A 27,054-nucleotide genomic window follows, 5' to 3' on the forward strand; every position below is an offset into this window, starting at 1 on the left:
TGCAGCCGCCTGCAGGAGCCCAGGCTGCGCACACCCAGCCAGGGCCGCGTTCTCGGGCAGCTGAGGCCGCGCCGCTGTCACAGACGCCGCCGCCGCGTTCGCGGTTCCCCGGCACCCGCGGCCCCCGGCAGCCGCCGCCCTTTCCGGGATCCTGCCCCTCCCGGCCCCGTACGCCCCCCCCCAGGATGCTGCCGGGGTTCGGGGGCTTCGTCTGCCCGGGCTGGGGCTCGGCCTCCCCGGCGGGACAAAGTGAGGGGGGGTCCCCGGGGGTCGTGTCCCCCCCGGAGCGTGTGTGAGTCCCCAGTGTGCCCCCCAAGCCGGAGTCACCCCCTTTGCTCTGCCCAGAGCTCCTGAGCCAGCTCCTGCTGCCCACGGGAGGGGCTTTGGGGAGCCTCCCGGGGACCCCCTTGAATGCCCATTCCTGGGCACTGGGACCTCCCGCATCTCCTTCCCTAGCTGCAGGACCCCCTGCACCCCGTTATCCTGCCCCGACACCCCCTGCACCCCCTTTCCTGGGTATCCTCCTCTGGCAGCCCCTGGATCCCCCGTTTCTATGAGCCCGGGGACCCCCGGACCCCATTCCCGGCCAGTCCGGGGCCCCTCATCCCCAGGCCTCCCTTTGCCCGGCGACGGGAGACGTCACTGCAGACTCGGGGCGCCATTGGCGGGCAGCAAAGAGCGGCGCCAATGGCGGGGCCGGAGGAGGCTCAGGGGGCGGGGCCGCAGCAGAGCAGCGCGATGGCTCCAGCACTGGGGCTGGGGGTGCTCCTGGGGCCCGGGGGGCGGCGAGAGCTGAGGGGGACCCCTGGCACAGGGACTCTGTGATCGCCCGTTCTGGAGCACCGAGGGGCCCCTGAACCCCCATTCCTTAGCGCCGCCATCCCCCCGCACCCCCATTCCCGGGCATGGGTTCCACCCTGCCCCCCCTCATCCGGCACCAACAACCCACGCACCCCCTTCCCGGCCATCCCCCCTTTCCCAGCCCCCAGAGCCCCCTTTTCTTTGACCCAGAGACCCCCTGACCCCTATTCCTCCCTTTGGGAATGTGGAGCAGCGGGATGGGGGTTCCCCTCCCCGCCTCCCCATGCCGTGCTTCCCAGAGCCGGAATCCAGCGGGAATCTCACCCTGGTGCTCCCTGTGTCTGTCCGCGCTGCCATCGCCGCTGTTCTCCTCATCGGATTCGGCGTCTGGAGGCTCCAATCCGCTTCCCCCCAAACCCTTCCTGGGGGTCACTCTGTTCTTCCCCCCTCCCAAGACTTCTGGGGGTCCCCCATGTCCCACCCAGCTCCCCCCAAACTCCTCCTGGGTCCCCCATAAGCCGTACTTGGGGATTCCTGGGAGTTCTCCTGTGTTCCCCCATTCCCAGGACTTTGGGGGCCCCCCGACCTGTCCGTGCCCCCCCCCCCCTCCCCAGATTTCTTCCACAGCCCTCCTGTGATGGTGGGGCTGGGGGCTGAGTGCTGGTGCCCCTTGCCTGCAGCAGATCCAGCGCTGAGGGGAATTCGGGGGTCCCTTTGCATTTGGGGTCCCCTGGGGGTTGGGGTGACCCCCCTGGCCCCCAGGATCCCCCTGAACACGCTGACGCTGCCTGTGCTCAGTGAGGGGGCTCATTCCCAGCACGGGGTCCCAGCTCTGTCACTGGCATTGCCAAGGTACCCCCAAAACATCCTGGGACCCCCAGACCCCCTGGAACACCCCAAAATCATCCCTGGGCTCTCCAAAAGCTCCCCAACACCACAAAACCCCATACAGATCCCTCCAAACTTTCCCAGGACATCAAAATTCCCACAGGAGGTCCCCCAACATCCCTCCAGATGCCCCTGAGAAGGTTCATACCTGGCACGGGATCCCCATCTCAGTCACTGGCAGGTACCCCAAAACAGCCTTGGGTTCCCCCTGGCATCGCCTAATCCCCCCTTTGGACGCCCGAAAACCCCTCCTTGGGAACCCCCAAAAATCCACCATGACCCCCCAAGATCCCTGGTATACACAAAACCTCCCCAGGAACCCCTCACAACAGTTTATACCCAGCACTGAGTCCCCATTGCCGTCACCCAGGGACTCTCAAACCCTCCCGGGACCCCCAAACCCCCTTGGGACACCCAACATTCCCAGGATCTCCAACTCCCCCTCCCAGGCTCCACTGTCCGAATCAACAGGAGTGGTGTTGCCCTTTTAAGGGGACTTATAATGGGACCCGACCATAGTGGGGGCCCTTAAAGCGGCGATGGTAGAGAGAACCCCAAAAATCCACCCTGGGAGGCAAAACATCCCCTACAGGGGCTTGGAGTGGGGGCCCCATAAAAATGCCAATTAAAGCTGTCATGATCCCCCCTTGAAAAGCGCTTGTGTGGCTGTGGCCCCACAAACACCCTAAAATGGGAAGGGAAAGACACCCTCGAAGTGGTGGGATTTCCCCAAAAAACCCTCAAAAGAGAAAACCTCCACTTCAAAGGGGCCTCGAGGAGGGACAAGATCCCATCCTCTGCTGGGGCCTCTCCTAGCCAGGAACTCTCCCATTTGCTGCCCTCGGGGCAGCCCCTGAGTCTGTCCAAACACGGGAACTTCGCCGTGCTGAGCCCAGATCCAGAGTCCTGACTCCTGCACAGGGCACAGCAAATCCCTCGCTCGCTGCTCTGCATTGTCCCTGCTGAGGCTCAGACACTGGTGAGGCATATTCCCCGCCTTCAGGGAATGCAGGACATCAAGCGCTGCACTGATGGCTCCAGCATTGCTTTCCAACAAAACCAGGGCAAGGCAAACTGTGTGTAGCTCATGGTATTTTACAGGGTCTAAAACTCGCTAAGTCACCAATCTGAGTGGTGAGATGCATTTGGAATTCATGGCATGGAGAAGCAGTGCAACATGGAAAAGGGGAGCACAGAAGTAAATAGAGGAAAACATCTCCGATTGTTCCTTTCCATTTTCATTTCACCTCTGGAAAGCTGTTTCGCTTCCCCAGGAATCTTCTCCACAGTCCTGTCTGCCCTTTTCAAGAACCTTTCCTGGAGAACGAGGTGCAGCTTCTGTCACAAGATGTGCCCCCAACTGCAGCTTCTCTTGGCTTTCCACACTGTGAGTGCAGCACGACTTCTGCAGCAAAGCAAGACAAATGTTTGCATTCCTTGACAACTTGTCCTTTCTTTTCCTTGTGGGCTGGGCAGTTGTGCCATTGCTGAGTTTTTCATTGTGCCTGTTCTAACCCAAGAGAACAGGAGGTTTTGTTGGGGACTTGCTGGGGAATGCAAGCCTGACCGAATGCAGAGAGAATCTCCAGGACACTCTGGGAGCTCCCTGGGCTGGGCTCGGGTTCCCGCTGGGACTCTGCAGAGGGCTGGGCTCCAAGTGGGATCAGCAGCAGTGCAAAATACCTCTGGGCATCTCCATTTTCTGCTGCTCCAAGGAAGCAATGAAGGCAGTCAAGTTCTGTTTTTTCATTCTCCTGGTGGATTTTTTTATTTGATTTGCCACTCCAGAGGCAATTTCTGTGATGGTCTCTGTAGGCTGATTCTATTTCAACAGCACCAGCAGCAGAGTGGTGTTTGAGTGCTGCAAATGTGATCTGTGAGGCTTTCACTCCCCTCGATTTAGTACTCAAGGACTTGTGAGCATTTCAGTCTCTGCTAATCATGATGCCTCTGACAAAAATACTGAGTTGACCATCACAAAAGCACAGTGGGCAGCAGTGATTAAAAGAGGGAAGTGCAGTTGTACTGATAAAATTCAGGTGGCAAGCACAAGAGGGCCAAGAGCAGCCGTGATCTCCAATTGCTAAGGCAGAGGCAGCAGCAGCCTCCTGCTGTGAACTCAGGGTGAGTAAAAGAGCGCTGAAAACAGTGCTGGAACCCGTTCATTTCTTCCTCTGAGGGCTGCCTCAGGGCAGCACAGGCGGGCCCTGAGCAGTCAGGGCTGTGTGTGGGTGCTGGCTGCTCTGCTCCCGAATTAAGCTGGAAAAAGCCCTTGGAAGCCGAGGCAGGGGCAGGCGGGAAGGGGCCGGCGCTGCTGCTGCTCCTGGCCGGGAGCACCGGCTGGGCCGGGCCGGCACCCCCTGCGCTGCCGTTGCTGCTGTGAAGAGGCAGAATCTGTGGATGTTCAGCGAGTGTCTGGTAAGGACAGCCTGCGAGCCCCAGCCTCAGCCCGGAGAAGTCCCCTGAGCGCGGTGCTCAGTGTGCAGGGCTGGCAGCTGTGCCCCTGCCCGGTGCTGCACGCAGAGGCCGCGCGGGCTCTTCTCCAGGCTCCCGTGGGCCCGAGCCGGGTGCCCATGGAGCCCCGGCCTGGCAGGGCTGCGGGGCGGCACCGAGGCTCCCCGGGCAGCAGCCGGCCCTCTGCCCCCTCCCCTCGGGAGCCCTCGGGCAGCGGCTGCTGGCCGCGCCTCAGGGCTGTGCGGGCACGGGAGGCCGGGGCTGAGCCCGCGCGCACCCTTCCCTCCTGCCGCTCTCTGCAGCTGGCAGAGGACAGGAGCCGAGCGGCCGAGCACCTGCGCCGGGCCCTGCCCTACCTGCAGAGCCCACAGGAGTCCCTGCGAGCAGCGGCCATCAGGTTCATGGGTGAGCCACGAGCCCGGGCTGCCCTTCCCCTCCCCGGCCCGGCGCAGCTCGGCCCCAGCCCCGCCTGCTGCCCCGGCAGCGCCAGCCGGGCCCTGGGGCGCTTTGGAGCCCCGCCTGGCCTGGGCATTGCTGCTGCCGCCCTCTGGCAACCGTGGCCTGGGCCAGCAAGGTGCGGCAAGGGCCGGGCTGAGCCCTGCCGGGCCAGCAGCCCGTGTGGCCTCAGCGCCGGCAGCGCCGCTGGCAGGGAGCTGTGCCGCTGGGGCCGTGACAGGCTCTGTGTTCACAGGCATGGCCGGGCGGCACCTGAGGGGGAAGAAGGAAGAGCTGCAGCTGATCTGCACTGGTGAGTGAGGGCAGCGGGCTGACAGCGGGGGCAGCCGGGGGAGTTGCAAGCCCTGCCCCGGTAGCAGAGGGCTCTGCTCCTTGTGCGGACATGGGGCGGCGTGGGCAGAGCACACAGAGATTTCAGGGCCACCTTGGGGATTCGTGGCCAGCAGATTGGCGCCGGTGCCCTTGGTCCCTGCTCCCTCCTGGCCATGGCTAGAGCCGGCTGGGATGGCCCTGGCAGGGGGCTCTCCTGGGCTCCCCGCAGATCCGGGATCTGACCATGGCTCTGTCCCTCTCTCTTGCAGCCCTTGAACCCCTGACAGAGGACATTAGCAGTGGCGTGTCGGATGTGGCACTAGAAACACTGTATGTCCTCCGGGCACTGCAGAGTGAGCGATATTCCCTCTTCCAGAGGCTGCAAGATCAGCTCCGCAGGGCATGGAGGACACGGCCTCGTCTGGCGGGGCTCGGCTGGCTGCGCTGCTGCAGCTCTGCAGAGAGCTGATGCCAGAGGCTCTGTCTGCTGGGACCACCTGAGCCAGCTGGAATTTTCCATTTCTTTAAGAATGTTCTTTGCTTCTTTTTGGTTTGTTTTTTTTTTTTTCTTTAGTATATGAATAATAGAGTGTGTTATAATACACAGACTCCCAGGAGCTTTCTTTTGCTACCCAGGGTCTGCAGGTCATAGGGGAAGAGTGGGAGAAGGGTACCCTGGCTCAGCAAGCTGCCCAGGCGTGCAGTGGGCAAGGGAAAATGGCCAGAAGCCCCTTGGCCTGTGGTGGTACTGCTGAAGCCTTTGTGCTGGTGACAGAGCGGGTGGGCAGGGGCCGGGGTTGCAGGGATCCCTGTGAGAGCGGTGCTGGAGATGGCCACAAGCCCTGTGCCAGGAAGGAACCACCCTCTGTATCCTCCTGCCCATGTGCTGCTGGCTGCCTTGCTGAGGGCTCCCAGGTGCCTCTGGATGGGGCTGCTCTGGAGCTGCTGTGGGGCTGCGGCGCTGCTGCCGGGCAGCTTGGCCGGGCTGGGGCAGAGCCTGAGGGGCTGGGGCGCTGGCAAGCCCTGAGCAATGGGCTGTCAGAGGCCACAAGCAGCCCCCCAGCCACTGCCTTGTTCCTGCCAGAATTGACTTTCAAGAGGGATCCTGGGCACTGTGGAACTAACAGCATCAGTGTTGTTGGAAACCCAAATGCAGGGAAATCTCAGACCTTTGGTCTTGTCAGCAAAGCTTAGAATTAAACACAGGATTTGATCGGAGACCTTGGACAGGGCTTCCAAACTTAGGTGCTAGAAGCGAGAATGTGGATTTCTAGTTTATTATAGCAGAGAGACGGGGAGGAAGGTTGAAGTGGAGGAAAGTTTAGAGTTTTAGGGCTGAAGATCTAGAAAAAAATAAAAGTAGTTACAATGGTAACCAAGGAGCTTAGGATGCACTGCTGTAGGTTTGTGTGTCATAACATGATTGGCTAAGGAAGCTTACACTGTAGCATGAGCCCCTAAGACGAAATATTGAAGGATTGGCTGCAAAACATAAATATCCTTGTTGGCAGTGTCTTCTTGGCCAAGCAACCCTTCAAAGCTCTCGTAAGTACAAGTCTTGCGGCCTTGTGAGCCACGCGGTGAAGATGTGAGCCAAACTCACACTTCCTGTCTGTGTAGAAGAGAAGAAAAAGCAATGGCATCATCTAAAACACTCAGAGGTCTGCTCTCTAGCTCATTCCAAACTCCCTCAAATCCCCCAAAGTGGGATTTAGCTACAAAGAGATGACAAGGACTCTTAGTGCTGGCTCTTTGACTCCAGAGCAGCTGCTTTAGAATCTTTCCCATAACCCTGTATAGTCATGTGCCAGAAATGTATCATTTGAAGAAACTTTCCCAACTGACTTGCATGGAGGTTTGTCTGAAGGGTATTTGAGGAGAAAGTCTCCCAGCAGAGCTCTGGGCTTTGGCCTAGCTGTGTCCCCTGCTGATTGTGAAGTGTGCCATCAGCTGCGGGGCTTTCTGGGCCGAAAAATATCATCAAGTCACTTGGACTTCTTCTTTTAGGCCTCTAAGAGCAGGACCAAATTTCGGGGCACATTTGGGGACCTCATCTATGGGTGGATGGAGCACCTAGGATTTTCCCAATTGCTGGGAATGGTTCTCCAGGTCCCTGGTGTAAAACGGGGCTCCCCAGCAACTGCGCATCTGCAAGATGATAAACAATTGTCTTGGTTTGAAGAGAGAGGTGTCGGCTAATGAAGGCAGAAGGCTTCTCTGAAATGGAAAATGTAAATCCCCTCCCTTCAAATGATTCTCATTTAGAAATTCAAATGCTCTCAGCGAAAGATATGGGGATAGGACTGAGCCCGCAGAGCCGGGCAGCGTTTGCTGATGGTGTGAGCCCTTCCCTAAAGATCCTGTCGGGCTGTCTCAGACACCTGGGGCCAGGCATTCCTTCCAGCCTGGGCCACTTTGGCTGGGCTGGGGGCAGCCCCAGGGCAGAAGGCAGTGTGTGCAAGGGCCCTGGGTGGCACGCTGCAGCACGGTCTCTGTGCCATGGAACGGAACCCGGTGACCAAGGGCCCTTTGTGACACGTGGGAAATAGAAGCTTTCCTGTTGCTGGGGACACACAACGGGGCAGAACGGGACAGAGCCGTGCCGTGAGGAGCCCCCGCACAGCGCACTCGTTCCCGTCTGACCCGGAGCCTTTCGGAGGCGTTTTTCCTGCAGCTGACCTCGAGGCCAGACCACAGGACTTGTTGACCTGTGGCCTTCCCGAGGCTTCTCTTGTGCAGGTGCCCTCACAAATCCCATCACTAACATGGAGCAGAGACCCCTGAAAGTGCCCAAGGTGGCCTGGGGGGAAGAGGAGGAAGAAGGCCTTGGAGCTGCTCCAGCACATCAAACTAAAGAGGTGGTGCTGTTTGAGCTGCCACAGGACGGTGAGTGGCAGAGCTGGGCCACAGGGTCGGTGCCGGCAGCCAGCTTGGCGCCATCCCATCCCATCCCATCCCATCCCATCCCATCCCATCCCATCCCATCCCATCCCATCCCATCGCATCCCATCCCATCCCATCCCTGTGGACATGCCCATGGACGGGATGGGAGAAGGACCAGGGCTGCACCCCCGAATGGCCGTGCTCCATGCCCTGGGCTCCCGTGGGGCTGTCCCTACCTGGGGGGCACACGGCTGGGCTGTGTTCTCGGGCCTCTCCCGCAGCCCCTCACCTCTGGCTGTGCTTGCTCTTCAACAGATGCAGCCAGGGACCCAACTCAAGAGCAGGAGCCCGCCCGTGGCCGCTTCCACAGAGCAGCACAGGTACCTGCACCATCCCCACCTGGGCCAGGCCTACTGGTGGTGCTCGGCTGATCCCTGCGCTTGGAGCAGGCCATGGAACGTCTCTCCCTTCCCTCCCTTCCTTCTGCTGCAGGCACTGCGGAGGTTTCTGCACCTGGGCCGCACAAAGACCGGTGGCACCGGCACCGAGGGCACAGCCCAGCCCGACTCCAGGCCTGGCCAGCTGCGGGCAGAGGCTGCTGCCATCTCAGCGTCCTTGGAGCTCGCAGCAGCCTCTGAGCAGGACACGGCCCAGGGCAGGGCGGAGGCTGGCATGGCCCTGACTGAGGGCATGGCCATCACCCACACCCAGGCTCAGGGCATGCCAGACACTCAGGCCATGCCCACACTGACTGTGGCTCCTGCACCCACTCTGGAAGTTTTCCAGGAGCGTTCTGCTTCTCCACAGCAGGTAAAGTGACAAAAGTGAAGGGAGAACGAGCACACATCCGATTGATGAGCATCGATCTCAGATTTATTGATCCAGCTTACACACTTTTATAGTAGTGTTAATGAAGTTCATACATATTGCAAAACCCAGGCTCATCATTGGTTACAGATTACACGCCAACCCCTCCTTTGCTGTCAATACCTGTGGTTTCTTGTTGAGGCTAATACTTGTTTTTCTCATCCTGCTGTTGACTTGTTATTGAGCACTCTTCAAGGACTCCATGTTTTCCACCATGTTTTTCTAATACCTTAGCCAAGGACAAGGTATTTATTGTTTTTAAGGAAAAGCCTGAGAACTTGCTTCTTACAGCTGCCTTTTACTTTTCAACCAGCTGTATGTGATCATGGCCTTTTTCTATAAGCCGTGTTTGAACAAAGCTCTCCACAGCTAAGCAACATGGGGCCAGGGCTGAAGGCCTCCCAGGATCATGTGGCTCCTCAAGCTACATCCGCTGAACCCCCTCAGCCTTTGAGGCCATTACAGTGGGGTGGGAAGGCAAGCACTTCTTGGGGGAAGCTGGGCAAGTTGCTGTCTTGCACAGCACTCCAAGTCTTCCCCACGCTGCATCCTCCAGGTGCAAGCCATGGTCAGGGATATTCTCCGGAGACTGGCGTCCTGTGTCACCATGGATGCCAGACTGCAGATGGAGATTCTGAGCCTGACGGAGGAACACCCTGTTCAAGTGGTGATGAGCCTCCTATGCTGTGCCCCAACGTGTGACAGGTACGCAGCACAAGTGCCTCGAGAGCTCGGTGCTCACCGGCCCGTAGGGCCCCTCACCCTATACAGCCTGTCCAGTGGGCTCTGCCAGACAGGTGGAGAGCTGCGGGAGCCTCGGGCCCCTCTGTTTCCTGAGGCTCTGCCATGCTCCCTCCCTGCCCCTCAGGGCACCGGGGCTCTGTCACCCGGCCCCACGCAGCCGCACGGGGCACGGTGCTGACGCACAGCTCTGCTCACACAGAGCCACCACGCTGATGTGGAGAGCCATTGGCACGTCCAGAGTGGCCGCCCAGGAGGTGCTTCCAGCGCTGCTCTCTGCCATGGAGGAGCAGCCGCCCTATAGCAGCTTGTCCTGTGGAGACAAGGCTGTCTTTGCCCTGGCTGTGAGTTTCTGGAGCTGATCTTTGCTCGCCCTCCTGGTTGCCTCTCCAGCAGCTCTCCCTGCTCTCCCTAGCCTGCAGCTCCGTGCCTGGGCTCAAAGCTGGCCTAGGGGCAGGCTCAGGGGCAGCAGGCCGCGTGCTCCCCCTGCGTCTCCCTTCGGGCCCTGCCTCATGGACACCCTGGCACTGAACGCTGCCTCGGGCTGCTTTGTCTCTTGCAGGCAACTCTGGTGCTTTGGAGGATTGCCCCCATGTGTGAGTGGCACTGTGCCATTCTGCTTCATTCTCCCCAACTGTTTGTGGCTCTGCTATTGCAAATTTTCACCACCACAGAGCAGATGCCAGGGGATGTTGAAACTGGGAGATTCTGGAGAGCTTGCCAAGAAGAACACGGCCTTCCCTGCCATCCCCACAGGTGCCAGTCTCCCTGTCCTTCCCACGCCCTAATGGCCAGGGCCAGCACTCCCAGAGTGACCTGGCCTTTGCTCGGCATGCAGGTTTGCAGTGCAGACCATGAAGGCTCTGCTCTCCCGCCTGGGCTTTGACAAGAAGCTGGTGGCTCTGGAGAACAAGCGGGTCTGGGAGAAGCTGCTCTGTGCCGACACCCAGCACTATGCAGCAGGTCTGCTGGCCAGGTGAGATCCCCTACTCCCCACCGCCACCGTCAGCATTTGTGCCCCCTGCCCAGAGTGCCCCACACAGTCCCTGGCGCTGTAAGCGAGAGGGCCTTGTCAGCGATGGAGGGCCGAGCAGACTGGAAAAGGCTGGGAGAGGAGGATGCCCAGCAGCAGCTGCCTCCCAAGGGCCCCATGTCCCCTTGCAGAGTGCTGGGGAAAGATCACACCTCTGTGAGACCACGCCTGGGAGAGGTCTGCCCACCCGGCTCAAAGCCTTGGTGCCTTTTCCCCTGCCAGGGAGATGCGCCGTGGCTTGAGCCCGTTGTGTCCCCACATGGCCTCACACCTGCTCAGCCTGCTTGTCGGGAAGCAGCCCTGCTGGGATCTGCCTGCCCTGGCGTTCTTTGTGGAGGTGAGCCTGATGGCCAGCGCTGACTGGCTGAGCTGCCTGCCAGCTCTCAGGCCTCTCGTAGCTGCAGCCGCCTGGGAGGCTGCCCGCACCCACTGCTGCTGCTTTGGCCCAGCCCTGTGAGGCTCTGGGCTCCTGCCGGCCTGCTCCACCGTCACTGCCCTGTGCCTTTCAGCTCCTGGAGTGTCTGGACCTGAGCAAACATGGTCCCAGTGCCCTGCTGGTGGTATCCAGGCACCTGCTGAGCCAGTGCGAGGCCAGGCTGCGCCTGGCACTCAGAGGCCTCGTGGTGCTCAGCAAGGAGCCCTTGCTGGTGAGAAGGGGGCAGTGGCTGAAGCCACGCTGGCAGTGTGGGGCTGGGCAACGCAGACCTCTGGGCTTGGCTGGCCTTTGGCAGCAGAGGCAGCTGCTCCCAACTCTCCTGCCTCCTGCTTCAGCTGCCCCAGTGCCCCAAGCAGCTGTTGGTGCTGCGGCCATTCACGGCTTCACAGCACAGCCTGGTCTTGCGCACAGGCCGGAGGAATATGCTGCCTCTATCCACACCTGGTGGAGCAGCTGGCTGATCCAGATGCAGAGGTGGTCTGGATGAGCCTCTGTGTGCTCACACATGCGCTCCAGGACAAAGACCTCCTGCTACCCAGTGTCACCGCCCTGAAGCTGGCTGAGTCCCTCCTGCCACATTTTGAGAACGTAAGGCTCTGTGCCCCCAGCCAAGGGCACTGGATGCTACCTGGAAACTGTGCTCTGTGCAGTTCTGGGCCTTTGCCTCAATGGGCCTGGAGTAGCTGGTGCTGAGGTCTTTTCCTTTCCTTCCAGGACAACAGCCACGTGCAGCTGCTCTCCATTCAGCTCTTTTGCAAGGTGATGGAGCTGGTAGTGGAAGAGGGGGAAGAGCTTCTCACGACATTCGTGAACCAGAGCCTGCTCCCTCTATTCTTGCGCTGGCACGATGAGAACCTGTACGTGGCCAAGGTGAGGTTTTGTGTGACGGTGCCACAACCCTGGCAGGGGCCTTGGCCGCCTTGTGCCCTGGCACAGCTCCAGCCTCCCCATGGCCGTGGCACAGCAACACAGGTCCTGTGCCCTGGGCTCTGGTGCCAGCTGCAGCTCTCTGCCGCTCTCCAGGCCTCTTTCCAAGCCCTGCTTTGTGCGGCACGCTTCCTGAGGAGGAGGGACCTTGAGGAGCTGCTGATGAAGGCGTGGCGGATTAAGTTTGCTGAGAGCCTGGTAAGGACAGCCCGGGAGCTCGAGCCCTGCCCCCGGTGCTCGGTGGAGGGGGCCGGCAGCTGTGGCCCTGCCCAGCACTGCAGCAGGGCCCGCTAGCCTGCGCCCACCCTGCTGCTCCCTGCCCTGGGCCGTGCCGGCCAGCTCGCCCTGTGCTGGGGGAGGGAGAGCCCGGCCGAGGGGCTGAGCCTGTGCCGAGCATTCCCTGCTGGCGCTCCCCACAGCTGCTGCAGGACGAGAGCCGAGCAGCCAAGAGCCCACAGAGGACCCTGCAAGAGGCAGCCCTCAGGTTCATGGGTGAGCCAGCAGCCCCGCGCCCCTCCCTGCCCCCGGCCCAGCTGCTGCCCGGCTACAGTGAGAGCCTCACCTGGGCCGCTGCAGCCGGCTGGGATGGCCCTGGCAGGAGGCTTTCCTTGGATTTCCTCAATCTGGCCTCTGACCTTGGCTCTGTTCCTCTCTCTTCCAGCTCTTCAAACCCTGAAGGAAGATGAGAGTCCATCGTGCCTGAGCAAACTGCTTCAGCTGATCTTTGAAGGAAGATCTGCAGGACTTTGTCTGATGGATCAGATGTACCAGCGTTCAGTAGCGATTTCAAGTGCCCATTGAAGATGGGAGCACCTGCAGAACAGGATGGACCAGCTGCAGCTCCAGGCACAGCTCTGGCTGCTCAGAGCTGAGCCTGTGGGAAGCTCCAGCAGCTCCTGCCATCTCTCTCCCTGTTGGCAGCCCCCTCCCTGCAGCCCTCAGGCCCTGGCCATCCCCTTTTCTGCCTCCCAGCTCACCCCTTACCTTCGCTTTCCCTTAATAAACAGTTTGGGTTTTTCACTTGACCCGTGTCTCCGTGTAGCTGAAGCGACGCAAATCCTGAGCCTGGGGACACGCAGGGCCCTGCTGCCCTTCTCCTGCCTGCTGTGTTCCGGGCATGGGCAGAGAGGAACAAGGGCAGTCAGGCTGCAAAGGTGCCTGTCCCACTGCTCCAGCTGCACAGCACCGTGCAGTTAAAGGGTGTGCTGAGCACACTGAAGGGGACAAGGACCCTGGGTTTTAGAAGAGCCAGCTTGAAAATGCTGTGAACCCAGCTGTGCGGGATTCCATGGCAAGCATCCACCAAGGGCAAAGGAGCTTGCAATGCTGGAAGGTTTCACAGAGAGCTTCCTCAAAGCACAGCAGTGCTCCATCCCTACACAGGGACAGGAAGAGGGCAGAAGCAGAGAGCATCGTGGCCTAACAGTGAGCTCTGGGTGTGCCTAAAAGCAGCAGCAGCAGCAGCAGCAGCAGCAGCAGCAGCAGCAGCAGCAGGGAGTGGCTGAGACTCGGAGGCGCGACGGTCCCAGTGGCCGCAGCGCTGTCAGGCAGTGCCTGCACCTTCGGTGTGCTTCTGGCAACTCTGGTCTCCCCACAATGAGCAATGGCAGCCCCTGCCTCAGGTCCAGTCAGAAACCCAACCAAGTGAGACCAGAGGGAGGAGACCCTTCCCACCTCTCTTGGGCAGGGCTGCAAAACAGCCGCTGCGTCTTCCTGCCCTTCTGTTTGGGCTGTGCTGAGCCCAGAGCCGGCCAGCTTGTGTCCTGCTGTCCCAGGAGGGTTTTGGGCGGGCAGGAGAAGGGCTGTGTGCACAACAGAGCGTCCTGGAAGGGGCTCACCAGAGCCTCCTGCGGGAACAGGCTGCAGGGCGTGGAGGTTCTGGGACATCACACCATAACCAATATGATCTAGTGAAGCCAAATTTATTATCCTTTAAAAGACTCTGTTTAAAATAAGTCTCTGCTATCCACGTGTCTCTAGCTAATACATGATTGGTTAATCCTAGGTGTTCACACATCTTAATTAGAATGCTGATTGGATCATCTAACTTTTTATGCATCTTGCTGTGGTTGTCTGGCCCACCCATGTCTCACTTTGCCAAGCTTGCTGACAAACTTGCCGAGTCCTGATGACTCTTCTTCTTGTATCTTTTTCAAGGATATACCAACCCCAATTCTGAATATGTCCATAATTCATTCTTTGTGAAGGTGTTCATTGTCCATTATTACAAGCAGGCTGGATTGTGCATCGGCTGAATATGGCCATTGTCTTGCAAAAACTCCTCCATTCTGTCTCTGAGCCAGCATTCGAGCCAGTTAAACAAAATCCTCCCTCTCACGCTGCAAAGAATGTGGAATTAGAGTTGGAATGTGACCCTGAAATAGGAGCAGCTCAGAAAGGAAGGTAGAAAAAAGGTATACCAGGAGCTATTGTAGAAGGGACTTTTCTCTCCAATGATGTAGAAGCTATTCCTATAGTAACTAATGCTGCAAGTACAGGTTGAAAACATTTTGATTGGAAGATTTTAGAAAAGTTGAGAGTGGCAATTTCACAATTTGGTTGAAATTCCCAACTTGCACAGTCACTTCTGCAGTATATTTTTCCATCTAACACATTATTTCCAGCTGATATGCATACCCTAAAAAGACTTATAAGGCCACCCCATCAGCAGGAGATGTTTCATAAAAGCTGGGAGGAAAAGTGTGCTCAAGAAGCAGCAAGACCTAGAGTGCAGGGTGATCCTCTGTATGGTTTAACAGCACAACAGTTACTTGGCAAGGGGCCCTGGGCTACTGCCACTGCCCAGGCTCAGAGCATTGATCAAGTCTTACAGATGAGCCAACAACTAGCATAGAATGCTATCCTTGCACTTCCAGATAAGTTACACACTATGTCTTTTAGACAAATTTACCAAAGAAGAATGAAGACTTTGATAAATTTGTAGACAAATTGCATGAAGCTATCTATAAGCATTCTGATTTAAATTCAGACACAAAGATACAATTGTATGGACTTTGAGATCATTACTCCATTCCAAATGGCTTTCCCTTCAGTCACAAGAGCCTTCCATCTCTTCCAAAAATTGCCTGCTGAAACTCTTCTGCTCCCTTCCAAATCAGTTCACTACTCCACCATAACCCTTGAAGCACGGACAGACGACTCTTCAACTAATTATAGTAGAAAAGAAGGGTATTTATTGCAGCGCTGGACACATGTGAACTAGTTTCCAAAGACACGTGCAAGGAGCTGCAGACTCCTGCTCTCTATTTCTACAGAAAAGGTTTTACATTAGGTTTCTAAGGACCCATAATACATAATTCTTACCTGCCTGCTTCGCATTTTTATCAGCTGAATATCTATTACAGCTATGCAATTGTACTCCCTGAACTGGGTTGGTGGGATTTTGAAATGAGGGAGTGGTTGTATGGGAGGAAGAAAGCCGTCTTCCTCATGGTGAACTCTTCTCCCATGGCCAGTTGGCAAGACCTTTGGACCTGCTACTCATGGTCCAAGCCTCTCCAAACTGTTCAGTTATTCTTAAGGCAAGGTATTTCTATGGTCTCTGCTTCTTCACAATTGCTTCCTCTATCCCTGTCACTCCTAGCTTTATGTTCGTAATATATTTGGTACTCTTTAACAAAGGTATGTGATTTCTTCTAGCTGTATTACCAACTTAGTTTCTTACCTCATTTTAAAATCTTAACTAAAATATGCAGTCTCCTACCATCCCAATTGTACTCCCAGCTGGCCCCTCGACCCATCTGCACTTTTCAATTATCCTAATTACATTTTCAGCTAACCCCTTGACACACCTCAGGCACATCCCTGACTGCCTCTCTCCCAGCAGCTCAGAGCTGCATTGTACAGCGCTTGCTGTGCGCCAGAGAGCACAAAGCAGGCTGGCCTGGTGGGCCTGAATATTTCTGCCAAACACTCTGCATCTCACACCTTTGCTCTGGCTCAGTGCAGAACTGCAGGATTGCAGGCGCTTCCTCCCAGAGCTGCGTGAGGCTCTGGCTCCTGCAGATGTGCCCTGCCAAGCTGTCCCTGCCTCACGCTGGCCTCGCTTCCCTGGCACAAGTGCCGGGCCTGAAGGAGCTGCCCTGTGCTCCAGCCTGCCGGGCAGCCCGGCTCCCTGCCCCGGTGCCCAGAGTGCTGCACACACTGCTGGCCTTTGCCAGGAGTCGCAGGGCAGCCGGCAGAAGAGGAGGAATCCTCAGCCAGCCCAGCGGCCCGCGGCTGCCCTTGGCCTTTCCGTGCTCCTGGGCACACTCCAGACGGCCAATGCCTCCAGGCTGGGCTGTGCCCAGCATGGCTGCACTTCCCCTCGGCAGCAGCCAGCTGTCACCTGGGCTCTGAGAGCGGAGGATTCGCCCACTCCCGGGAAGAGGCACCCAGGGCCCGGCTGCTGCCTCTTGCAGCTCCAAGGGCCTCCATCCAGCCTGCCTCTGCCGGGGCTCAGGCTGCTCCGGCCTCTGCCGGGGCTCTGCTGGGGCTCCAGCCCAGGCAAGGCCGGGCCCGCTCTCACCTCACAGGCGCTGACAGCTCTGCACCACAGGAGACCTTCCAGAGCACCCTCTCTGATCTTTCTGCTTTCTCACTTGAGCAAGGCTCTCCTCCAGCCAAAGACATTGCACCTAGGGATACAAATCCAAGAGGCAGGAACCCCAATGCTCTCCAGTCACAGCTGAAGGCCTGCATCTGCGCAAGATGTTTGGGCTGCTCCATTCTTCCTTTGGTTTTGCCTTCAAATGCCATTGCCCTTTCTGCCTCAACTAGAAGTGTCACAGATGTACCAAAAGGGGCCAGTGTGCTAGCCAAGGGCAGTTTGCTCTGGAGATGATGAATGAAGAGTCTTCCCAGCTTTCAAAGCACATTGTGAAAAACAACAATCCCTTCTTTTTAAATTTTAACAGTTTAGTAGCAATAAAATGGTTATTTAGATAGTAATAGAAGTTAGAATAATAAGCATTTGGACAATCAGAGTTAGAACAGTAAAGGACAATAAAAACAAAGACATACAGACAGTCCTGGTGCCTCCTGGGCAATTATGCCCCGAAAGCACACAGGCTAACAAAGGATTAGCCCTTAAAAGCAATAGCCTGTGGCATATTCATATATCTCATACATGATGCATAAATTCTTTTCAAACAAAGGGTGTTCTCTGCTTATTGTCAAGTTCTCCCCCTTAATCCTGTTGGCTCCTTTAAGTCGGGAAGGAGGTGGAAGAAAGTTGGTCATTTCACATAAGGACGCAAGAATTCTTCTCTTGAGGCTTTTGGTGTCCTGTTGCTGTTATCTCTGGGCAAAGAATTTCTTGATTACCCCATCCCTTTCTTGAGCTAGTTAAAAAAGTATCTTACATCACATAGTCCCTGTTTTACATAATGTTATAACCTAAAACTATATTTACCACTGAAATAATTACCAATATAGCTGGACGGGATGTACATGAGCTTGTCTGGCCTTTGCTGCTTGACCAAATAGCGGCAACTGTGGAATTTTACCCCAGAGACACTTTTGGCAAGCTGGATGCTGCAGCTGGGCACTTGGAGGCAAGTCCAGGCATGCAGGAGCTCAGCTTTACCTTTGGTGGAGAAGCTTTAAGGCGAGGTGAAGGAAAGGAGTCGGTTCTGATGGAGGGTTTCTATCCAGAGCTTTATTCCTGGCCCACAGGCCTCTGAATCCAGCAATGGCTCCAGGAGAACTCCCAACCGCATGGTTTGCTCGCCCTTATACCTGGGGCAGAGGGGCAGGGAAGGAACACAGGGATCACCAACCAGGTACGGGGCGGGGAAGTGTCAAGGGACAGAGGACACCTGGATGGCCCAATGTCCTTCCAGGAGGGGAGGGCATCTTTGGAATTCTGCCAATCACTCGCCGCCCTTCTGGAATGCCAGGATTGACAGACAGCGCTCAGCAGGGGTCAGGGTGTGGAAAGGAGGGATGATTGACACACCTGGCAGGGAATCACCAGGGAGGAACCTGGGGTATCTGAGGCAAACCATGACATAGCACCGCAACATACCACACTACTTAAAAAAATACAGTACTACTAACTAAGACAACATAACACATATAGTATATTAATTTATATATATATACATATATATATTTTAATATCTGTGAAGAACTTGTCCTGTTATATGCACTTTTCACAACACCACAGAAGCCATTTGCACCTTTAAGAGACAGCTGACAAGTCAGAAGGAAATGCTCAGCTTGTTCACAGGGTTGTCCTGGGGTGACGTTATGATGCTTGTATATCCCCATTCATCTGTTCTGTGCCTTTAAGACCGGCACTGAAGAGTGGAAGTTTTGTTTGGGTTTTCTCTTATCAGGACACAGAGACAAGCCGTAGACAGAGCTGTTTTTTTTTTTACTTCCAGCTTTGGGCTTGCTGCTTTTGCTTGCTGCTTTTGCTTGCTCTCTTTTTCTGCTCTTGCTTCTGCTCTGCTTTCTGCCTCTGCTTATTAGCTAGTTCTAGCTAAACAGTCCACATTGCTTCCTGGACTGTTTCTCCTCTCCTGTTCCTGTGACCATCTCGAACCTGCTCCGGACTGGGACCCGGGAACACCAAGGGTTCGGCTGCAGCGGCTGGCCCAGCGCCGGAGGGACTGAGAACAGAGCAACCACCCCCGAAAGAGACTTTCTGATTTTGCCATCTTTCTCAGAGCGGTGTCATCGGGAATTGTTCATTTTGTGTGCTGGGGGGTGCGGGGCCAGTCAAATAAACAGGTTCTTTCCACCTCTCTCCGAGGAATTTTTTCCCGAACCGGTTGGGGGGAGGGGCCGTGTGGGTTTCGCTTTCTGGAGGGGCCCTCCTTTGCAGATTCTTTAACAAATTTGCCCTAAACCAGTACAAGGGTGAGAAAGAAAGGATTCTTCCAGATGAGTTAAAGTTTCAGAAACTTTATTTATTTATAATCCTACTCTATAATCCTGTAGGGTGGTATTTACAGAAAAATGGACAGGCACTAAATCAACCAGCCTAACCTTCTGGAGCTAACTAAACTAACTAACCTTCTAGGACTAAGTCAGGTTTTTAATAAAGCTGCATTCAACCTTGTGGATAAAAAGGTGATGTTGCGAGCAGAAAGAAGAAGCAGAAGAGTTGCTGACAGACAAAGGGGTAGCAACGCAAATAAAATGACCCTTACAGCATCTACCAATTAGATTAAGAAAAAGATGCTACCAAACAATGCATGACTACAGAAAGCTACAGGATAGGAACTAATTATAAACTATGTTTAGAAGCACAATAAATGGCTTCTCCTTGATTCTCAATAAATTGTGCAGAGTCTTTTTTCTTTTCTCCACATAGTCCTACTCTAAATCCTACTCTAAATCCTACTGTACAGTCCTACTCTACAATCCTACTCTAAGATGGCTATGGAAAAAATGGTCCTGAAATGATTATAGCGCTGTTTGCTTCTCCATCCTCCTCTTCACTGAGATGATGAGCGGTGCCAGGGTGGATGCAGCCTCGGCTGATGTTACAAATGGATGCTGTTCACAAAAAAAACCCAGAAAACCAAAAAATGAATACAAAAACAAAAACAAAAAAGAAAACAAAACACAAACAAAAACCCAAAACCAAACCAAAACAAATAAACCAAAAACATACAACAAACCAAACAACAAAAAAACAAAGAACACTGAAGAGTGAACCATTACTTTCCAAACTCAGTGCTTCACAGGCTCAGTTGGGATTGCTCTGGGTCCTAAAAAGACCCAGAAAGAGGAGCAATGGGCCCATCTGCTACCCAGCAGTCATGTGCAGGACCCTGCCATCACAGGCAAACCTGGCCCAGAATCCCACTCATCCATTTATTCAGGTTTCTTTATCTTGTTGGGATTTTTGCCCTGCCAGTGCTCTAGAAATGGTGCTTTCTGTCCCTGGGGTTTCTTCCTTTCAGGAAACTCCAATGACTCACACAGGCCCCTGCCTTTGAAAGACAGGCACTGTGCTGATTCCTACAGGGACAGAAAGCAGTGTCTGCCTTTCCATGCCCTGCCCCTCGTGTGCTGGATGGCTCCTCCCTTCCCAGCAGGGCCAGCCCAGTGGCACTGCGCCCTGCAGTTCCCTCTCTGCCACACAACCTGGCAGTAACCCTGGCACAGTTCCCGTCTGCTTGAGCGTGCCAGGCAGCAGATGGGGCTGGGACAAGTCCCTCCCAGCTGTCCCTGTTTGCGTGGCAGAAACCTCTAAGGGTGGGCTGGGGGGCACAAACCAGGGCCCCTCAGAGTGAGCCCCCACAGCCCCTCCTGCCCACAGCCAAATCTCTGACTGCTCAGCTGGGACTGGCTTCCTTGGGCTCCTCCACCACCATTTCATGTCTCTGTACCCTGCATTGCTCTGCTTCAATTCTTTTGCCATTAGATAAAACTGAGCCCTCCACCAAATTACAAAAGAGGGTGACAGAAACAGTCAGAGGACAGAGCACCTCTCCTCTCAGGAAACACAGAGGGAGCTGGAGTTATTCAGTTTTGTGAAGAACAGGCCCCAGGGAGACTTTATTGCCACTTTCCAAGATTTCAGAGTGGCTTTGAAGAAAGTGGGGGACATCATTTTTAACAGGGCCAGTTACAATAGGATATGGACAAATATTTTTAAACACAAAGGGCATCTAATCAGAGTAGGCGTAAGGAAGAACTTCTTTTCTTGGAGCATGGTGGAACCCTGGCACAGCTTGCCCCAAGAGCTTGTAGGTGTCCCATCCCTCCAACCATTCCGGCTCCAGTGGCAAAGGGCTCTGAGCAACCTGATCTCTTTAAAGATGTCCCTGCTCATTGCAGGACACTTGCACCACAGGACCTTTACAGGGCCCTGCCAGCCCAGCCCAGTCTAGGATTCCTCATTTGTCTAGGATTCCAGCCCAGTCTAGGATTTTCATTTGAAGAGCACCAAAAATGGAGGTGAGGAGGAAGGGAGCTCATCTGCTGCCTTGGGCTTGAGTGGAGGAGGAGCCCATCGCTCAGAGCCTGTTTCACCTGCAGCCCCTTCACATTTTACCTGCAGGAGCTCCTTGGCAGACCAGCGCCGCGCCTCGTCTCTCTGCAGGCAGCAGCTCAGGAAGTCACGCAGGCAAGATGAAAATAGGTTGGGCTGCTGCAGCTTTTGTCTTCCTCCTGTGGCTATCAGGAGTTGAGGCTGGGGAAAAAGGAGACACCAGGCTCCACCTGCTTCTTTCCCATCTGTCACTGCTCTCCCAGATCCCATTGATTAAGCTCCACTCTGCAGTGGCACTTTCTGCCCTGGCAGAGACCCAGAGATGACTTTCCTTTACCAACCAAAAACCCAAACCCCGATGCAGCCACAGCTTTCCCACTGTCCTGCAGATCTTGCCTTGGCACCTGATTTCATTGGCTGACCTAGTTAGTGGGAACTACACCAGCACAAGCACATTTCCTTCCCTGAGGATTCATATCAGCTTGAGAGGCTTTTTGGAAGAAGGACTTTGCTATACTAACTCTACTGTATCCAAGGCTTAGGATATGAAAAGTATCTCTGCAGTGCTTCTTCTCTCTTAAGCACAGCTGCCATACAACAAAACCAATCAAGCTTTCTGCTTTGTTCTGGAAAACAATGGGAATTGGAAGGGAAGAAAGGAAATCCACCAGGTATTCCTCAAGTAAGGAAACAAACATTGGGAATCTCATCTTCAACATAGACACATTAAGATGCATGCACAAATGCACTGGGATGAAAATGCCTGCTTGGACACACAGGAGCCACCTGCAGCTCTGTCTCTCAGCAGTCTGAAAATTTCTGCTTTCATTACATGGAAAAGAAAAACTTTTCATAGTCAAATCAGAAGGAGAGGTTCCATCCCTACGGTCACCCTCTAGTCATTTGGCTACACAAGTCAATGCATGAATGGTAGGCCCATCCCAGGAAGTGCCAGGAAACAAATGGGAGGTTTTGGCAGGCTCTCCACATCCCCAGGCTCTGGCTTGGTGATGTGGAGAATGTGGCTTTGGGCTAGGAGAGAAACACGGTCACTGAGTGTTTCAGCAGCACTGCACAAGAAGCAGAAGAGACTCTGTGGCTTTTAGACCCTCATGCCCAGGTTCCAGGCATGTTTCCCAGTGAGAAGAAACTGCACAGGGGGTTAAGTTCCTCTCTAAAAATCAGTGCCTTAGCAACTTTCTTGTGTTTGGGCTTCCTATCTTCATTTCTGGAAATGTGACATCAGTTCTGAGAGGCTTGCCTTGTGGTTTTAGGCGCATCTTCACAGACAGACAAGTGGGAACAACTTGAAACCCAAAGCAAATGTTGCCTGAGAAGAGCTGGGGAGTGTTTGCCTGTGGTGAGGCTTGAGCTGTCTGGCAATCCCTTTCCATGATGTGCAGAAACATCCAGCTGCTCCCCAGAACTCAGTCCCTCTGGGCACGCAGGCCTCTGGAAACCCCTGAGGATTCCAGCCTTTCTCCTGCTCAAGAGCATCTAACCTAAGCTGAGCTCCAGTTTCTTCAGCAAGGCCAAGGATGCTCACTTCCATGCAGCTGACAGTGTCCATGGAGCTCAGCAGGTCTTTCTGATACTCCTCAGGCCAAGGAATTACAGTGTAGATTGGCAAGACATCGGCTGATCATTGTCCAGTGTGGTTCATGTGGAACCAAGCTCTAACACGCTGACAAGTCAGAGGGAGAGAGCTCATTCTGCTTTTGCAAGATGGTATTTAGAAACATAAGACACCAACTTGGAACTATTCAAACCTCAACTTGCAGAATCCATCTCAAATAGGCAAAAATAACAATGGCAAGAGGCCTTGGAGTCTCCATAAAAATGCCCACCACTGTCATGATAACTCTGTGTGCTTGTGGCATTGAAATAGATGGTGACCAAAGAGACTTTGCTATTATCCTTTTTAAGCCAAAGGAGAATTTCAAAGCCAGAAATGGCAATGCACTCCCCTTGTGTACAAATAATTTATGTGGGTTTCTGTCCTTTTCCCAAATCACCAAAAGTGACAAAGAGGGTTTTATCCTGACTCTCAGCTGAGCTCAGCCACTGGCCATGGTGGGGAGCTGGAGCCCTCCCTGTCATTAGAACTGTGCAGGCCAGGGATGGCCCTGCTCCTGTGGTAAAGAAACACAGCACCGGTGTCAACTGCCCATGTTGGATCCCAGCCCAGGCACCTGCCTGCAAGCTCATCAACTTGTTAAAGTACCAAGAAACAGCCAAGGGTTTGGCAAAAAATTCTAACTGCAGTCGGAGAAAAACACATTCTAAACTTCTCCAGGCCACCCACATAAGTGACTGAACAATGTACAGATGACTTGAAAGCCTGAAAGTTTCGAAGATCCACAGGATTTGGAAAAGATGCTACAGAATGGAAGGGAAGAGCTGTGTTTAAAAAATGAAAAAGCAGGCAGAACTGCTTGAGCATTGCTTAGGTAGTAGGTTTTTTTTCTCTTTTTCTTTTTTGCTTACTTTTCTTTTTCCTTTTTTCTTATGTTTTCTAGGAAATTGAAACTGGGAAGGTCTAACCTCCATTGCTCAGGATGTTTATCACATGTCTGTCCTCTCCACTGAAAAATTCTTGTCCCTCAGAAACAGAGTTCCAACATTGTTCAAAAAACAAGTGAGAAATGTCAGGCGTGGCTGGAGGCCAAACTGGCAGGTTTCTGAACTGGTTAGGTTTCTGAACTGCCACTTCCCTTTCTGATACAACCAAAGCTACAGCAGATGCTGATATGTTGCAGGGGCATTTCTAGAAGGAGACCTTGGTGGAAGTGGTGCCAGCAGATGGCAATGGGATTTTGTCCAATGGCACACAGAGCATGGGACAGGTGAGAAAGACAGTGGGATCAGTGAGTATTTGCACCTTACCAAGACAGGAGTTGCATTCCAGGAAGGAACTTCTCGTTCCACCATTTCGATGCCCACGATTCCCAAAGACCATATGTCCACTTTGGGGCCACATGGTTGACCTGTCACCACTTCAGGCGCCAGCCACCCAGCAGCGCCGGCCACGGAGCTCCGTCTGCCCTGCTCAGGGCTGAGCTGAGCAAAGAGGCCAAAGTCAGCTGTGGAGAAAACAACAAACCATGAAAGCCAGCCCCAATTAGGAAACCAAGCAAAAGAATTCCCCACTCTCGGACTAAGAATGTGCTGTTGAATCTCCTGGAGAACTGTCCACACTCAATTTCCTTGGGGCTTTAGCCAAGGGAGTATGCAATTGGCCACTTCCAAAAAAACCCAATTTCTCAATGCTGCTCATAGCAGTGGACTTCATTCCCCTGAAGCTTTAGATTGTAGCTCCCTCTGTGTGGAAGGGACACACACAGAGCAAGGCCACTGTTGACTGCTTGTGGTTCCTTCTACCTCTGTGCACGTTGCAACTGTGCCCTCAGCTCACAGCAGGGGTCCCTGCACTGCCACCAGCTCCGTTTTTGGGGAGCTGGCAGTCACTCCAAGCAGCCCCACACCCACAGCCCTGGAACGCTGCACCTGACCAAGAATTTACTGACCCAGCTTGACAGAACCGTCAGTTCTGAGAAGGATATTTCTGCTCTTAAAATCTTGGTGGATGACGTGGTTTGAATGAAGAAATTGCAGTCCTTGCAGGCACTGAGAGAGAAAACAGAAACAGGAGGTCAAAAATGAGTGATGTAATTTCATGCCACAAGAAAGAAAACAAAGAACCTAAAAGATTCCCTCTCCAGGGGAATGGGGAGTACTGGCAGAACAGTAATGGCCACTGAGAGGAAGAGCTTGCTGCTCCAACACTTGCAGAGCAGGATGTTTCTGAGGAAAGGCACGTCAGCTTTTGAAAGGGCAACAGCACCTGCTGTTGTAGGCTGTCCCCTGCCAACCAGCCAGGATGACTCCTGCTGCAGTGGACGTGCTTTTTCCATGCAGAGGACAAAGGAGGGGTTTGGAAAGGAAAAGTCCCTCCCTTTGGTGTTTAGTGGATCACTTTTGGGTGGGAGGCTGCATGACAAAGATTTTCTTGCTGGCCTCAGCACAGGCTTGGATGTATCACACCAGTCACCTTCCTGAAGCAAAGAGCATTTTGGCTGCACTACTATCCTTTCCAGCTGAGGACTGTGAGAAATGAGTCTTTTCTCTTTGCTGATCATTTCAAATCCTGCCACCAGCACCTTTGCTTTCACAGGCAAGGAATGCAGTGAAGACAAACTCCAGGCAAACATTTAGAGAGGCAAGGTGGAGAACAGCAAATACAAATACAAGAGACAGAGTGAGAATACAACAGCAGGAGATAAGAGTACTGGCACTGAGTACAGGGAGTGCAGGGGCACTGGCAGGCCTTTCACTTGAGATGCTTTTACTTGCCCATAGAATAGCAGCAACACAGAAACAAAGCTTGGCACAGGAAATCACTCCAGCTCTGAGGCCCTGTTTCCCGGACAATGCTGCCCAAGGCCTTGGAAACACAGATGGGATTGCTGACCTCCCGACTGATGGCTGCCATCTCATCTTCCGACAGGTAGGTCTGGCTGATGACATCGCTCAGAGTGCCTCCATCCATGTACTCCATAACCAGGGACAGTTCCTCACCCACAAGGTAGCTGAAAGAAGGACACAAGGGCATGGAGATGAATGTACATGCCTAGGTTGCTGTCTGGAAAAGACAGATTCACTCTTCTTTTCAGATCCCTTTGAGACAAAGACAAAATAAAGGAATAGACATTCCCTCTTGGCTGTGCATTGTTTGCCATCTGTGCAGTCTCAAGGAGAAAGGTATAGCTGCGAAAAAAGAGATGTCTTAGATGGGCAGCAAGCAAAATGTGCAGTTTAGTAACAGCCCAGATAAAAAGCCTTTTATGCATGGTGTTTCTGGAAAAAAGCACCTAGACTTCCTGGCATGCATAGCAATGGAAAACAGGGGCAACAATCCAAGGGAAATCCTTGTTAGTTTACCTGGATGTAAGAAGACACTTGAATAAAATCAAGCTCCAAAACAAAGTGGTGGCTGTGAATATAGAGATCATTGATTTAGTAAGAAACGACTCATCCGGGTTTTTGAACAATTTTCAAATACCATGTGCCAGCAAAGACTCATGCAGACAAAATGCAATGTCTTCCCATCCACTGGAGATGAAAAGAGCAATAATAATTAGCCAATAATTACAGCTCTATTTTCTGCCAGTGACCAAAGTGGGATTTTACCTTGCAGTTTGCAGTACGTGAACAAACATTCATAGGACAAAAGCATAACTCACCTGTCTGAACAGTTGACCAGGTTGGGATTCCTGTTCACCTTCATGACCATGAGTTCATTGACTTTTAGTTTGTTCTTCCTCAGTCCTTGAAGCTGTATTTTCTTGATGGCCACCTAAAATGACATTGAAAATCAGTAACTTGAGAGGTTGGTGGCACGAGACCACAAGGCACATGGAGCGAGTGATTTTGCAATGACAACACTGAGCTGTGCCAAACTGCCTTGTGATTAGGCACTGCAGTAATTAGGAACTGACATTCCAACAGCCCATTTCTTTGCTCCCTTGGGAGCCAGTTACAGGACACGTAGGGCCATTGACATTTTGCCATGAGCACTTGGTAACAGCGGTGTCTCAGTTATCACCCACAAACCTCTGACCACACTCTCTGCTGCGTCGTTTGGGACTCAGAAGAAGTAATCCTTGCCTTAATACTCTGTGGATACATCCTGGGCCATGGGCAGGGCTTAGGGCTTTCAGGGACGCCTTGCAGATCTCTCCCTATGTGCAGTTCCCAAGTGCAGAACTGCAGGTGGCTAAGGAACTACCAGTAACTTTCAGATGGATTTGCTGGCAGCCAGAAATGAGAACTCAGGACTCTGAAGCTGTAGCCTCAAAAAGCAGTGAGGTGCTTGAAGGCACCACCTTTGTTTTAGCAATGGAGAGCGAGTGAACGCGTCCTTCTCTGAAAGGAACCGCTGCCCTCCGTGCCTTCTTTCCAGCAGCTGAGGAGGACAAAGTCCCAAATGTGTTTTGTGGGCTGGCACCAGTCTGTGCTTCTTGTGCCTTTTCAGCCCAGCTCTGCCCAAAGCTCCAGCCACAGCTCACACCAGAGGGGAAAGCCCTCGAGTGCAGCAGAGTCTGCAGGGGCTGTTCATATTTACCTCTCCTCCTGTGGTAGTGTCGAGTGCTTTACAAACATCTCCAAAAGTCCTAGAAACCAAACAGAAGCAGAGAAAGGAGAAGCCATTTAGATCTTGCAGATAAAGCCAGCCCACACAGGAGATCTGTGCTGTCAATGCCTAAGACCTGCAGGACACTGGAAGCATGGAGATGTCTTTGA

General features: G+C 54.0%; 1 protein-coding gene and 1 long non-coding RNA gene across 2 annotated transcripts; one reads left to right on the forward strand and one right to left on the reverse strand.

Moving 5' to 3' along the window:
* The first annotated feature begins 10,256 nt into the window (after window positions 1–10,256).
* On the forward strand, window positions 10,257–12,823 carry LOC141726558 (uncharacterized). Its single transcript, XM_074531485.1, has 7 exons — window positions 10,257–10,319; window positions 10,945–11,058; window positions 11,283–11,459; window positions 11,586–11,741; window positions 11,895–11,996; window positions 12,218–12,290; window positions 12,460–12,823. Exons 1-7 carry the CDS (start codon window positions 10,257–10,259, stop codon window positions 12,597–12,599), a joined length of 825 nt encoding a protein of 274 aa, XP_074387586.1. The 3' UTR covers window positions 12,600–12,823.
* A 5,883-nt stretch (window positions 12,824–18,706) lies between these two features.
* On the reverse strand, window positions 18,707–23,829 carry LOC141726588 (uncharacterized). The gene is made up of 3 exons (XR_012577713.1): window positions 23,638–23,829; window positions 20,815–20,952; window positions 18,707–19,307 (listed from the first exon to the last, which is right to left on the reverse strand). It is a non-coding gene; the product is annotated as an uncharacterized LOC141726588 (long non-coding RNA).
* Between the last annotated feature and the right edge of the window lie 3,225 nt (window positions 23,830–27,054).

Source organism: Zonotrichia albicollis, chromosome 36 (assembly GCF_047830755.1).
Source record: "Zonotrichia albicollis isolate bZonAlb1 chromosome 36, bZonAlb1.hap1, whole genome shotgun sequence".
In the NCBI taxonomy this organism is placed as follows: domain Eukaryota; kingdom Metazoa; phylum Chordata; class Aves; order Passeriformes; family Passerellidae; genus Zonotrichia; species Zonotrichia albicollis.

Excerpts from the sequence above, each read along its gene's own strand:
- LOC141726558 (XM_074531485.1), top strand. The coding sequence starts at position 10,257 with ATGAAGGCTCTGCTCTCCCGCCTGGGCTTTGACAAGAAGCTGGTGGCT. Across the intron at positions 11,460-11,585 it reads TCCTGCCACATTTTGAGAAC|GACAACAGCCACGTGCAGCT; the intron begins GTAAGGCTCTGT and ends CTTTCCTTCCAG. Across the intron at positions 11,742-11,894 it reads AGAACCTGTACGTGGCCAAG|GCCTCTTTCCAAGCCCTGCT; the intron begins GTGAGGTTTTGT and ends GCCGCTCTCCAG.